The following is a 12,590-nucleotide window of genomic DNA, read 5'->3' as shown; positions in this document are numbered from 1 at the left end:
CACACACACACACACACACACACACACACTTGTAGTACCAGTGATCAGATGCCTGACACACGGTAATGTACTCCTCACCCCTGCAGTTGTACAGAACCGGATCACAGCGTTCTGGTTCAGAGGGAAGGAGTTAGCGTTAGCGTTTGGACTCACGCTAGCTTTCTCTCGACTCGGCTCCGTTCTCAACTTTTTCTTCACTCAGCGCTTGAGGCTCAGTACGGCATGCAGTGGACACTGTGGGGGTGAGACCTCACATACACACACACACACACACACACACACTTGACTAGGGTACAAATCAAATCCATATTTCACTTAAGGAAAGAGAAAAGATTCATCATTACTAAGAAATGAATCTCAGTTGATCCCAAACATCTCAAGAACTTTAAAATTGATCCACAAGTCTCCAAAGCCATCAAATGCTTTAAAGAAACAGGATCTCACGAGGACTGCTCCAGGAAAGGAAGACCAAGAGCTACCTTTGCTGCAGAGGATACATTTATTAGAATTAAATCACCAGATTTTTATCAATGTATCAGGCGACAATCACCCCATCTAAATCCAGCTGAGATGGTTAGGGTGAGTTGGAACAGAGTGTGAAGGAAAAGCAGCCAACATGCACTCAACACCTCTGGGAACTCCTTAAGATGGTTGGAAAACCATTCCAGGTGGCAGAGAATGCCAAAAGTGTGTGAAGGTGTCATCAAAGCTAAATTGAGCTACTTTGGATGATCTACACACACACACACACACACACACACACACAGCGTGTACACACGTAGTGTGTGATTGTAAAGAATGAATTCCACCTAAATTAAGAATGAATAAAAATAAATGGAGGATGAATTCAGTGATGAACAGAGGATGAATGAGGATAAATGCAGGACGTATCTGTGTAAAGCTGCTCTGAGACGATGTTCATTATTAAAAGTGCAATACAATTAAACATGAAGAGACAATAATGTCTGTATGTTGTTATTTTTAGAGGAAAGTAAATCAGTACTGATACACAACCTGCACACTGACACTCTAAATTATCCCTAAGTTTTATTTCTATAGTTTTGTCTCTGAGAAGATGCACTACAGTCGCTGCTAAATGTGAAGGTGTACTTACTTTTGTGAGATACTGTGTGTGTGTGTGTGTGTGTGTGTGTGTGTGTGTGTGTGTGTGTGTGTATATATATATATATATATATATATATATATATACACACACATACAGCCATACACATTAACTGACAAAAGGCATTAAACTGTGTGAATGTGTGTAGGTACACTCCTGTGTGTGCTGGGTTTCCTCTCAGCTATAACAGTCAGTGTTCTGGACAAAGTGGGAATGAAGCAGCTGGGACTGGACGGAACCATACAGGAGGAGTCACGCAAAGTGGTAATGTGATTTCACCATCATCATTATCACCACAATCTTCACCACTATTATTATCACCACCAGCACCAGCACCATCTTCACCACTATCATTATCACCACCATTACCATAATCACCAATTCTATCTTTAGCATCACCACCATTACCATTATCACAATCATCTTCACCATCACTACCATTACTATCATTGTCTTCAACATCATCACCACCATCCCCATCATCGCTACTATTAACATCACCACTATCACCACTATCACTATCATTATCATCACCACAATCACCATCACTATCATTATCATTACCACTATCACTATCACTATCATCACCACAATCACCATCACTATCATTATCATTACCACTATCATCATCACCACAATCACTATCATTATCATTACCACAATCACTATCATTATCATTACCACAATCACTATCATTATCATCACCACAATCACCATCACTATCATTATCACCACTATCACTATCATTATCATCACCACAATCACTATCATTATCATCACCACTATCACTATCATTATCATTACCACAATCACTATCATTATCATCACCACTATCACTATCATTATCATTATCATCACCACCATCACTATCATTATCATTACCACAATCACTATCATTATCATCACCACTATCACTATCATTATCATTACCACTATCACTATCATCACCATCATCACCATCATCACCATCATTATCATTATCATCACCATCATTATCACTATCACCATCATTATCATTATCATCACCACTATCACTATCATTATCACCATCACTATCATCACCACAATCACTATCATTATCACTATCATTATCATCACCACTATCACTATCATTATCATCACCACTATCACCATCACTATCATTATCATCACCACTATCATTATCATCACCACTATCACCATCACTATCATTATCATCACCACTATCACTATCATTACCACAATCACTATCATTATCATCACCACTATCACTATCATTATCATCACCACTATCACCATCACTATCATTATCATCACCACTATCACTATCATTACCACAATCACTATCATTATCATCACCACTATCACCATCACCACAATCACCATCACCATCATTATCACTATCACCATCACTATCATCACCACTATCACTATCATTATCATCACCACTATCACCACTATCACTATCATCACCATCACTATCATTATCACTATCACCATCACCATAATCACCATCATCACTGATGTAGCACTATCAGCAGTCATAACACTGAACATATACAGTTATAATTGTCTGATAACTGTGTGTGTGTGTGTGTGTGTGTGTGTGTGTGTGTGTGTGTGTGTGTGTGTGTGTGTGTGTGTAGAGGGTACAGGATGTGCGACTGCTCTCTCTGCGTTACTGGTTGCTGGTTTTCACCATCATGTTTTTCTACAATGGAATTTTCCCTTCATTGCTGATGCCAGGTCACCACACACACACACACACACACACACACACACACACACACACACACACACACGATATATGACAAATATAAAGCACTTCAGTACATGCAGATTCCACACATTAAACATATTTTGTGTGTGTGTGTGTGTGTGTGTGTGTGTGTGTGTGTGTGTGTGTGTGTGTGTGTGTGTGTGTGTGTGTGTGTGTGTGCAGTAAGTTTATTCAGGATAAGTATGAGGGATACAGTCAGAAGCAGGCGGCCTACATTACAGGTGCTGTGTACGACAGCTCACTGGTGTTATCAGCTGTTGTGGGCATTCTCATAGTGAGTACACACACACACACACACACACACATAGAGAGAGAGTGTGAACACATTTTACTTTATTAAAACAAATACGTCCAAGAAAACACTCGTGTGTGTGTGTGTGTGTGTGTGTGTGTGTGTGTGTGTGTGTGTGTGTGTGTGTGTGTGTAGGACTATGTGGGACTGCGTGGTGTGTTTGCCCTGTTGTGTGCAGTGTGTACACTTCCTGTGTTTGGGTTGTTGGCTTTCACCTTCGTCCCTCCGCTCATCTCCACCATCTGGCTCGGGATCACCTACTCCTTTGCTGCAGTGAGACACACACACACACACACACACACACACACACACGTGCGTTCTCTCTCTCTCTCTCTCTCTCTCTCTCTCTCTCAATCTTAGACACACACACACGTGCGTTCTCTCTCTCTCTCTCTCTCTCTCTCACACTTACACACACACACAAAACATTGCTCTCAGTGCTAAACCCTTATTAATAGTTTTTAACTTTTAAATTACTACGTTTTGTGTGTGTGTGTGTGTGTGTGTGTGTGTGTGTGTGTGTGTGTGTGTGTGTGTGTGTGTGTTAGGCCAGTATGTGGCCCTCCATCCCCCTGGTGGTTCCACGCTCCACTCTGGGGACAGCGATGGGTTTGGCCACGTCGGTGCAGATGATCGGGATCGGACTGTGTAACCTCATCGTGGGAGAGATCCTGGGGGAGAAGAACAGGTAACAGACACACACAGATGTAGATGCAGGTGTTTGTGTTTCAGCCATGTTTTATGAATCATTGTATTTATGTGTGTGTGTGTGTGTGTGTGTGTGTGTGTGTGTGTGTGCAGTGATGCTAAGATTCCCCTGTGGCGATGGCAGCGAATGATGATCTTCATGTTGGCGAACACCATCGGCTGCATCGTCACATCTACTGTACTGAACATCATCGACCGGAGAGAGGTGTATACACACACACACACACACACACACACACACACACACACACACACACACACACACATATTTACACAAACAGCATACACAGTAATCCAGAGGAAGTTGCACAACCTAAACACCAGCGAGAGCTCGGACTCAGAGGCTGAAGGAGCTGCAAGGCTATAGGTCCAGGTGAAGGTTCTGCTAGAGTTCCTCTCAGGAGAACCAAAAGCCAGTTCAGCTTAATGTCTCGCAGCACCTCTGAGCCAGCATGTAGGAGCTTCTCAAGGTTGTGTGACTGCTGACCACACTGCAGGAGCTTCTCAGGCGCGTGGAGATGTTACCTGAACTTCTGCCTCCTTACTGCTGCTAAGAGCATCACTATGGTGTTCAGGTCTGAACATGTTCACGACCTAGCTGCTTCTCTGAAGAAGGTGTTCCAGACTTCTTACACACACACACACACACATACACAGTTATACATGTACAAACCAGCATGAGTTACTATGAAGTGTGTGTGTGTGTGTGTGTGTGTGTGTGTGTGTGTGTGTGTGTGTGTGTGTGTGTGTGTGTGTGTGTGTGTGTGTGTGTGCAGGGAGGAACGTTGAATAAGATGACGAAGAGATCAGCGTTGCAGGAGCCTGAGGTTCAGACAGACAGAGAGAGACTCATCACTGATGCAGAGTACACAGGAGAGAGACAACACCAACACCTGAACCTGTCTGTCTCTCTCCACCACCACCACCACCACCTGTCTCTCTCCACCACCTGTCTCTCTCCACCACCTGTCTCTCTCCACTACCTGTCTCTCTCCACCACCACCGCCTGTCTCTCTCCACCGCCTGTCTCTCTCCACCACCACCACCTGTCTCTCTCCACTACCTGTCTCTCTCCACCACCACCACCACCACCTGTCTCTCTCCACCACCACCACCTGTCTCTCTCCACTACCTGTCTCTCCACCACCACCACCTGTCTCTCTCTCACCACCACCACCTGCCTCTCTCCACTACCTGTCTCTCTCTCCACCACCACCACCTGTCTCACTCCACTACCTGTCTCTCTCCACCACCACCACCTGTCTCTCCACTACCTGTCTCTCTTCACCACCACCACCTGTCTCTCTCCACTACCTGTCTCTCCACCACCACCACCACCACCTGTCTCTCTCCACTACCTGTCTCTCTCACCACCACCACCTGTCTCTCTCCACCACCTGTCTCTCCACTGCCTGTCTCTCCACCACCACCTGTCTTTCTCCACTACCTGTCTCTCTCCACCACCACCACCTGTCTCTCCACCACCACTACCTGTCTCTCCACCACCACTACCTGTCTCTCCACTGCCTGTCTCTCACCACCACCACCCGCCTCTCTCCACTACCTGTCTCTCTCCACCACCACCACCTGTCTCTCTCCACTACCTGTCTCTCTCCACCACCACCACCTGTCTCTCTCCACCACCTGTCTCTCTCCACCACCTGTCTCTCTCCACCACCACCACCCGTCTCTCTCCACTACCTGTCTCTCTCCACCACCTGTCTCTCTCCACCACCACCACCCGTCTCTCTCCACTACCTGTCTCTCCACTACCACCACCACCTGTCTCTCTCCACTGCCTGTCTCTCTCTCCACCACCACCACTTGTCTCTTTCCACTGCCTGTCTCTCCACCACCACCACCCGTCTCTCTCCACTACCTGTCTCTCCACCACCACCGCCTGTCTCTCCACTGCCTGTCTCTCCACCACCACTGCCTGTCTCTCTCCACTACCTGTCTCTCTCTCTCTCCACCACCACCACTTGTCTCTTTCCACTGCCTGTCTCTCCACCACCACCACCTGTCTCTCTCCACCACCACCACCTGTCTCTCTCCACTGCCTGTCTCTCCACTGCCTGTCTCTCTCCACCACCACTGCCTGTCTCTCTCCACCACCACCACCTGTCTCTCTCCACTACCTGTCTCTCTCCACCACCACCACCTGTCTCTCTCCACTGCCTGTCTCTCTCCACTACCTGTCTCTCTTCACCACCACCACCACCTGTCTCTCTCCACTACCTGTCTCTCTTCATCACCACCACCTGTCTCTCTCCACTACCCGTCTCTCTCCACCACCTGTCTCTCTCCACTGCCTGTCTCTCTCCACCACCACCACCCGTCTCTCTCCACCGCCTGTCTCTCTGCTCCACCACCACTAGTCTTTCTCCACCACTTGTCTCCCTCTACCTACCTGTCTGTCTCTGTTTATTTGTGGTGCTGTATAAATGAACTGTTAAATGATGGACATTGAAGAGGTGTGTGTGTGTGTGTGTGTGTGTGTGTGTGTGTGTGTGTGTGTGTGTGTGTGTGTGTGTGTGTGTGTGAGATAAAACTCTGATTATTTGTTTATAAAAATGTATAGTTTGCCTGAACACTAATGACAGGTTAATTTCAAGGGTAATTTTGTAAGGCGTGTGTGTGTGTGTGTGTGTGTGTGTGTGTGTGTGTGTGTGTGTGTGTGTGTGTGCTCTCTATGAACTATTTTCACCCAACTTTTTATTGTAGAATAAAACTTTCATACAAACTAAGCTTTGTTCACCCTCATTTATTGCTTGTGTGTAGAGTGGGTGTAGTGAATAAGTGTGTTGTGAAGTAAGGTGTAATGAATAAAATGTGTGGTGTGAGTATGGTGTAGTAAGAAGGGTGTGTGTGTGTGTGTGTGTGTGTGTGTGTGTGTGTGTGTGTGTGTAAGTATGGTGTAGTGAATAAAAGGTGTGAGTATGGTGTAATGAGTAATAAATAAGGTGTAGCGAGTATGGTTTAGTGAATGAAAATGTGTGTAGTGAATGTGTATCGAGGAAGATGTAGTGAGTATAAAGTAATGTGTAGTGAGTAGTAAGGTGGAGTTCCTATGGTGTAGTAAGTAAGATGTGAGTAAGGTGTAGTGTGTAATGAGTAAGATGTGTTTAGTGAGTATGGAATAAAGTGTGATTAAGGTGTATTAAGTAGTAAGAAAGATTTAGTGAGTAAGGCGAGTGAGTAGCAAGTAAGGTGTGGTGAGCAGTGTATAGTGAGTAAGGTGAAGAGAGGAAGCTGTAGTGTTTAGTGAATATGCTGTAGTCAAGTTGTATTGAGTAGTGAGTAATGCGTAGTGATTAGTGTGTTGTGAGTAAGGCGTAGTGATTGATTAGTGTGTTGTGAGTAAGGCGTAGTGATTAGTGTGTTGTGAGTAAGGCGTAGTGATTAGTGTGTTGTGAGTAAGGCGTAGTGATTAGTGTGTTGTGAGTAAGGTGTAGTCATTAGTGTGTTTTGAGTAAGGTGTAGTGAGCAGAAAGGTTGTTAGTAAAGTGTAGTAAGTAGAGAGTAAGGAGTAGTGAGTAAGCTGTCATGAGTATGGTGTAGTCTAGTGAGTAAGTTGTATTGAATATTGATTAAGGTGATCTCAGATGTTAAGCTATTTTATGAGATGCTCAGTAGCTCCTAGTTTTATAACCATAATGACTGTAAAAGACTGTAGAAAGATCATCAGTCATAATCACACACTCCAGTGCTCATGTTAGTTCTCACTCTCCAGTGTTCTGTAGTGTTTAAAGACTATTATCACACTCTTGATGTCACCCAAATGAGGATGAGGTTCTGCTTTTGAGTCTGGTTCCTCTCAAGGTTTCTTCCTCATAACATCTAAGGGAGTTTTTCCTTCACCACAGTCTCCATGCTGCTCATCAGGGATAAACACACACTATTCACCTTCACTGTTAAATTCTGTAAAACTGCTATGAGACAATGCTATGTGTTGTAAAAAGCGCAATAGAAATAAACTTCACTTGACATTATGATAATGGTGGTGATGGTGGTGGGATGATAATGATGTGTAGGTGATGGATTGGATCATTTGCAGTAGAGAATAGCGTTCAGGGGAAGACCTGCCAGCAGAGAGCTGCAGTAGTCGAGTCTTGAAATGACAAGAGACTGATATGATAATGTTGTAGATGATGATAATGTTGAAGATGATGATGATGGTTGAGGTGGTGGTGGTGTAGATGGTAATAGTGGAGATGATTATGATGGAGATGATGATAATGAAGATGATGGTGAATGGTGACGATGATAATGGTGGAGATGATGGTTGTGGTCATGACGCCCACCATTGTGGTGGTGAAGGTGGAGATATGGAGATGGTGGATATAATGATAATGATGGTGGAGATGATGATGGTTGAGGTGGTGGTGGTGGTGGTGGTGGTGGTGTAGATGGTAATAGTGGAGATGATTATGATGGAGATGATGATAATGAAGATGATGGTGAATGGTGACGATGATAATGGTGGCGATGATGATAATGTTGTAGATGATGATAGTGGAGTGGATAATGATGGTGGAGGTGGTGGTGGTGGTGGTGGAGATGGTGATAATGTGAAGATGATGATGATGGAGATCAAATCAAATCAAATTTTATTTGTCACACACACATACATACAGAGTCCAAAATTTAAGCATAAAAACAAATAGAATTTAAGGATCAAAAATAAAGTAGATAAATAAAAAGTATATTAATTATATGTATATACATAAATGTAGGTGGGGATGAATGTGTATGGTGGATATTGGAAGTACAAATTCAAGTGATTTAGTGATTGTCCTTAAAGTGTCCATGTGCAGGGTGATGTGGTATAAAGTGTCCATGTGCAGTGTGATGTGGTATAAAGTGTCCATGTGCAGTGTGATGTGGTATAAAGTGTCCATGTGCAGTGTGATGTGGTATAAAGTGTCCATGTGCAGTGTGATGTGGTATAAAGTGTCCATGTGCAGTGTGATGTGGTATAAAGTGTCCATGTGCAGTGTGATGTGGTATAAAGTGTCCATGTGCAGTGTGATGTGGTATAAAGTGTCCATGTGCAGTGTGGTATAAAGTGTCCATGTGCAGTGTGATGTGGTATAAAGTGTCCATGTGCAGTGTGATGTGGTATAAAGTGTCCATGTGCGGTGTGATGTGGTATAAAGTGTCCATGTGCGGTGTGATGTGGTATAAAGTGTCCATGTGCAGTGTGATGTGGTATAAAGTGTCCATGTGCAGTGTGGTGTGGTATAAAGTGTCCATGTGCAGTGTGGTGTGGTATAAAGTGTCCATGTGCAGTATGTGGTATAAAGTGTCCATGTGCAGTATGTGTGGTATAAAGTGTCCATGTGCAGTGTGATGGTATAAAGTGTCCATGTGCAGTGTGATGTGGTATAAAGTGTCCATGTGCAGTGATGTGGTATAAAGTGTCCATGTGCAGTATGTGGTATAAAGTGTCCATGTGCAGTATGTGGTATAAAGTGTCCATGTGCAGTGTGTGTGTGGTATAAAGTGTCCATGTGCAGTGTGATGTGGTATAAAGTGTCCATGTGCAGTATGTGTGGTATAAAGTGTCCATGTGCAGTGTGATGTGGTATAAAGTGTCCATGTGCAGTGTGATGTGGTATAAAGTGTCCATGTGCAGTATGTGGTATAAAGTGTCCATGTGCAGTGTGATGGTATAAAGTGTCCTTGTGCAGTATGTGGTATAAAGTGTCCATGTGCAGTATGTGTGGTATAAAGTGTCCATGTGCAGTGTGATGTGGTATAAAGTGTCCATGTGCAGTGTGATGTGGTATAAAGTGTCCTTGTGCAGTATGTGTGGTATAAAGTGTCCATGTGCGGTGTGATGTGGTATAAAGTGTCCATGTGCAGTGTGTGTGTGGTATAAAGTGTCCATGTGCAGTGTGATGTGGTATAAAGTGTCCATGTGCAGTGTGATGTGGTATAAAGTGTCCTTGTGCAGTATGTGTGGTATAAAGTGTCCATGTGCGGTGTGATGTGGTATAAAGTGTCCATGTGCAGTGTGATGTGGTATAAAGTGTCCATGTGCATAAAGTGTCCATGTGCAGTGTGATGTGGTATAAAGTGTCCATGTGCAGTGTGATGTGGTATAAAGTGTCCATGTGCAGTATGTGTGGTATAAAGTGTCCTTGTGCAGTATGTGTGGTATAAAGTGTCCTTGTGCAGTATGTGTGGTATAAAGTGTCCATGTGCAGTGTGATGTGGTATAAAGTGTCCATGTGCAGTATGTGTGGTATAAAGTGTCCATGTGCAGTGTGATGTGGTATAAAGTGTCCATGTGCAGTGTGATGGTATAAAGTGTCCATGTGCATAAAGTGTCCATGTGCAGTGTGGTGTGGTATAAAGTGTCCATGTGCAGTGTGTGGTATAAAGTGTCCATGTGCAGTGTGGTGTGGTATAAAGTGTCCATGTGCAGTGATGTGGTATAAAGTGTCCATGTGCAGTGTGTGTGGTATAAAGTGTCCATGTGCAGTGTGGTGTGGTATAAAGTGTCCATGTGCAGTGTGGTGTGGTATAAAGTGTCCATGTGCAGTGTGGTGTGGTATAAAGTGTCCATGTGCAATGTGATGTGGTATAAAGTGTCCTTGTGCAGTGTGATGTGTATAAAGTGTCCATGTGCGGTGTGATGTGGTATAAAGTGTCCATGTGCAGTGTGTGGTATAAAGTGTCCATGTGCAGTGTGATGTGGTATAAAGTGTCCATGTGCAGTGTGGTGTGGTATAAAGTGTCCATGTGCAGTGTGATGTGGTATAAAGTGTCCTTGTGCAGTGTGATGTGGTATAAAGTGTCCATGTGCAGTGTGATGTGGTATAAAGTGTCCATGTGCAGTGTGATGTGGTATAAAGTGTCCATGTGCAGTGTGATGTGGTATAAAGTGTCCATGTGCAGTGTGTGTGGTATAAAGTGCCCATGTGCAGTGTGGTGTGGTATAAAGTGTCCATGTGCAGTGTGGTATAAAGTGTCCATTTGCAGTATGTAATAAGTTTAATTTATATAGCGCCTTTCTCAAGCTCAAGGACACTTATTTCAATATATATATATATATATATATATATATATATACAGGAGTGCAGAATTATTAGGCAAGTTGTATTTTTGAGGATTAATTTTATTTGAGGATTAATTTGAACAACAACCATGTTCTCAATGAACACAAAAACTCATTAATATCAAAGCTGAATATTTTTGGAAGTAGTTTTAGTTTTAGCTATTTTAGGGGATATCTGTGTGTGCAGGTGACTATTACTGTGCATAATTATTAGGCAACTTAACAAAAAACAAATTCATACCCATTTCAATTATTTATTTTTACCAGTGAAACCAATATAACATCTCAACATTCACAAATATACATTTCTGACATTCAAAACCAAACAAAACAAATCAGTGACCAATATAGCCACCTTTCTTTGCAAGGACACTCAAAAGCCTGCCATCCATGGATTCTGTCAGTGTTTTGATCTGTTCACCATCAACATTGCGTGCAGCAGCAACCACAGCCTCCCAGACACTGTTCAGAGAGGTGTACTGTTTTCCTCCTTGTAAATCGCACATTTGATGATGGACCACAGGTTCTCAATGGGGTTCAGATCAGGTGAACAAGGAGGCCATATCATTAGATTTTCTTCTTTATACCCTTTCTTGCCAGCCACGCTGTGGAGTACTTGGACGGTGTGATGGAGCATTGTCCTGCATGAAAATCATGTTTTTCTTGAAGGATGCAGACTTCTTCCTGTACCACTGCTTGAAGAAGGTGTCTTCCAGAAACTGGCAGTAGGACTGGGAGTTCAGCTTGACTCCATCCTCAACCCGAAAAGGCCCCACAAGCTCATCTTTGATGATACCAGCCCAAACCAGTACTCCACCTCCACCTTGCTGGCGCCTGAGTCGGACTGGAGCTCTCTGCCCTTTACCAATCCAGCCACGGGCCCATCCATCTGGCCCATCAAGACTCACTCTCATTTCAGTGTCCATGTGCAGTGTGGTATAAAGTGTCCATGTGCAGTGTGATGTGGTATAAAGTGTCCATGTGCAGTATGTGGTATAAAGTGTCCATGTGCAGTATGTGGTATAAAGTGTCCATGTGCAGTATGTGGTATAAAGTGTCCATGTGCATAAAGTGTCCATGTGCAGTGTGATGGTATAAAGTGTCCATGTGCAGTGATGTGGTATAAAGTGTCCATGTGCATAAAGTGTCCATGTGCATAAAGTGTCCATGTGCATAAAGTGTCCATGTGCATAAAGTGTCCATGTGCAGTATGTGTGGTATAAAGTGTCCTTGTGCAGTGTGATGGTATAAAGTGTCCTTGTGCAGTATGTGTGGTATAAAGTGCCCATGTGCAGTGTGATGGTATAAAGTGTCCTTGTGCAGTGTGATGGTATAAAGTGTCCATGTGCATAAAGTGTCCATGTGCATAAAGTGTCCATGTGCATAAAGTGTCCATGTGCAGTGATGTGGTATAAAGTGTCCATGTGCATAAAGTGTCCATGTGCATAAAGTGTCCATGTGCATAAAGTGTCCATGTGCATAAAGTGTCCATGTGCATAAAGTGTCCATGTGCATAAAGTGTCCATGTGCATAAAGTGTCCATGTGCATAAAGTGTCCATGTGCATAAAGTGTCCATGTGCATAAAGTGTCCATGTGCATAAAGTGTCCATGTGCATAAAGTGTCCATGTGCATAAAGTGTC

At 43.7% G+C, this 12,590-nt stretch overlaps 1 protein-coding gene across 1 annotated transcript in view; it reads left to right on the top strand.

Moving 5' to 3' along the window:
• The window catches only part of LOC124383823 (major facilitator superfamily domain-containing protein 1-like), a 14,941-nt gene extending 4,084 nt beyond the window's left edge, over positions 1-10,857 (top strand). The window contains 9 exon segments of the mRNA XM_046846148.1: positions 1,272-1,387; positions 2,749-2,821; positions 2,824-2,848; positions 3,045-3,156; positions 3,310-3,447; positions 3,723-3,862; positions 3,976-4,087; positions 4,659-4,888; positions 10,848-10,857. Coding sequence (XP_046702104.1) covers positions 1,272-1,387; positions 2,749-2,821; positions 2,824-2,848; positions 3,045-3,156; positions 3,310-3,447; positions 3,723-3,862; positions 3,976-4,087; positions 4,659-4,888; positions 10,848-10,857 — 956 coding nt within the window.
• Positions 10,858-12,590: the final 1,733 nt, after the last annotated feature.

The sequence above is a fragment of the Silurus meridionalis genome, chromosome 4, assembly GCF_014805685.1.
Source record: "Silurus meridionalis isolate SWU-2019-XX chromosome 4, ASM1480568v1, whole genome shotgun sequence".
In the NCBI taxonomy this organism is placed as follows: Eukaryota; Metazoa; Chordata; class Actinopteri; order Siluriformes; family Siluridae; genus Silurus; species Silurus meridionalis.
This window is presented reverse-complemented; position numbering and strand designations above follow the sequence as displayed.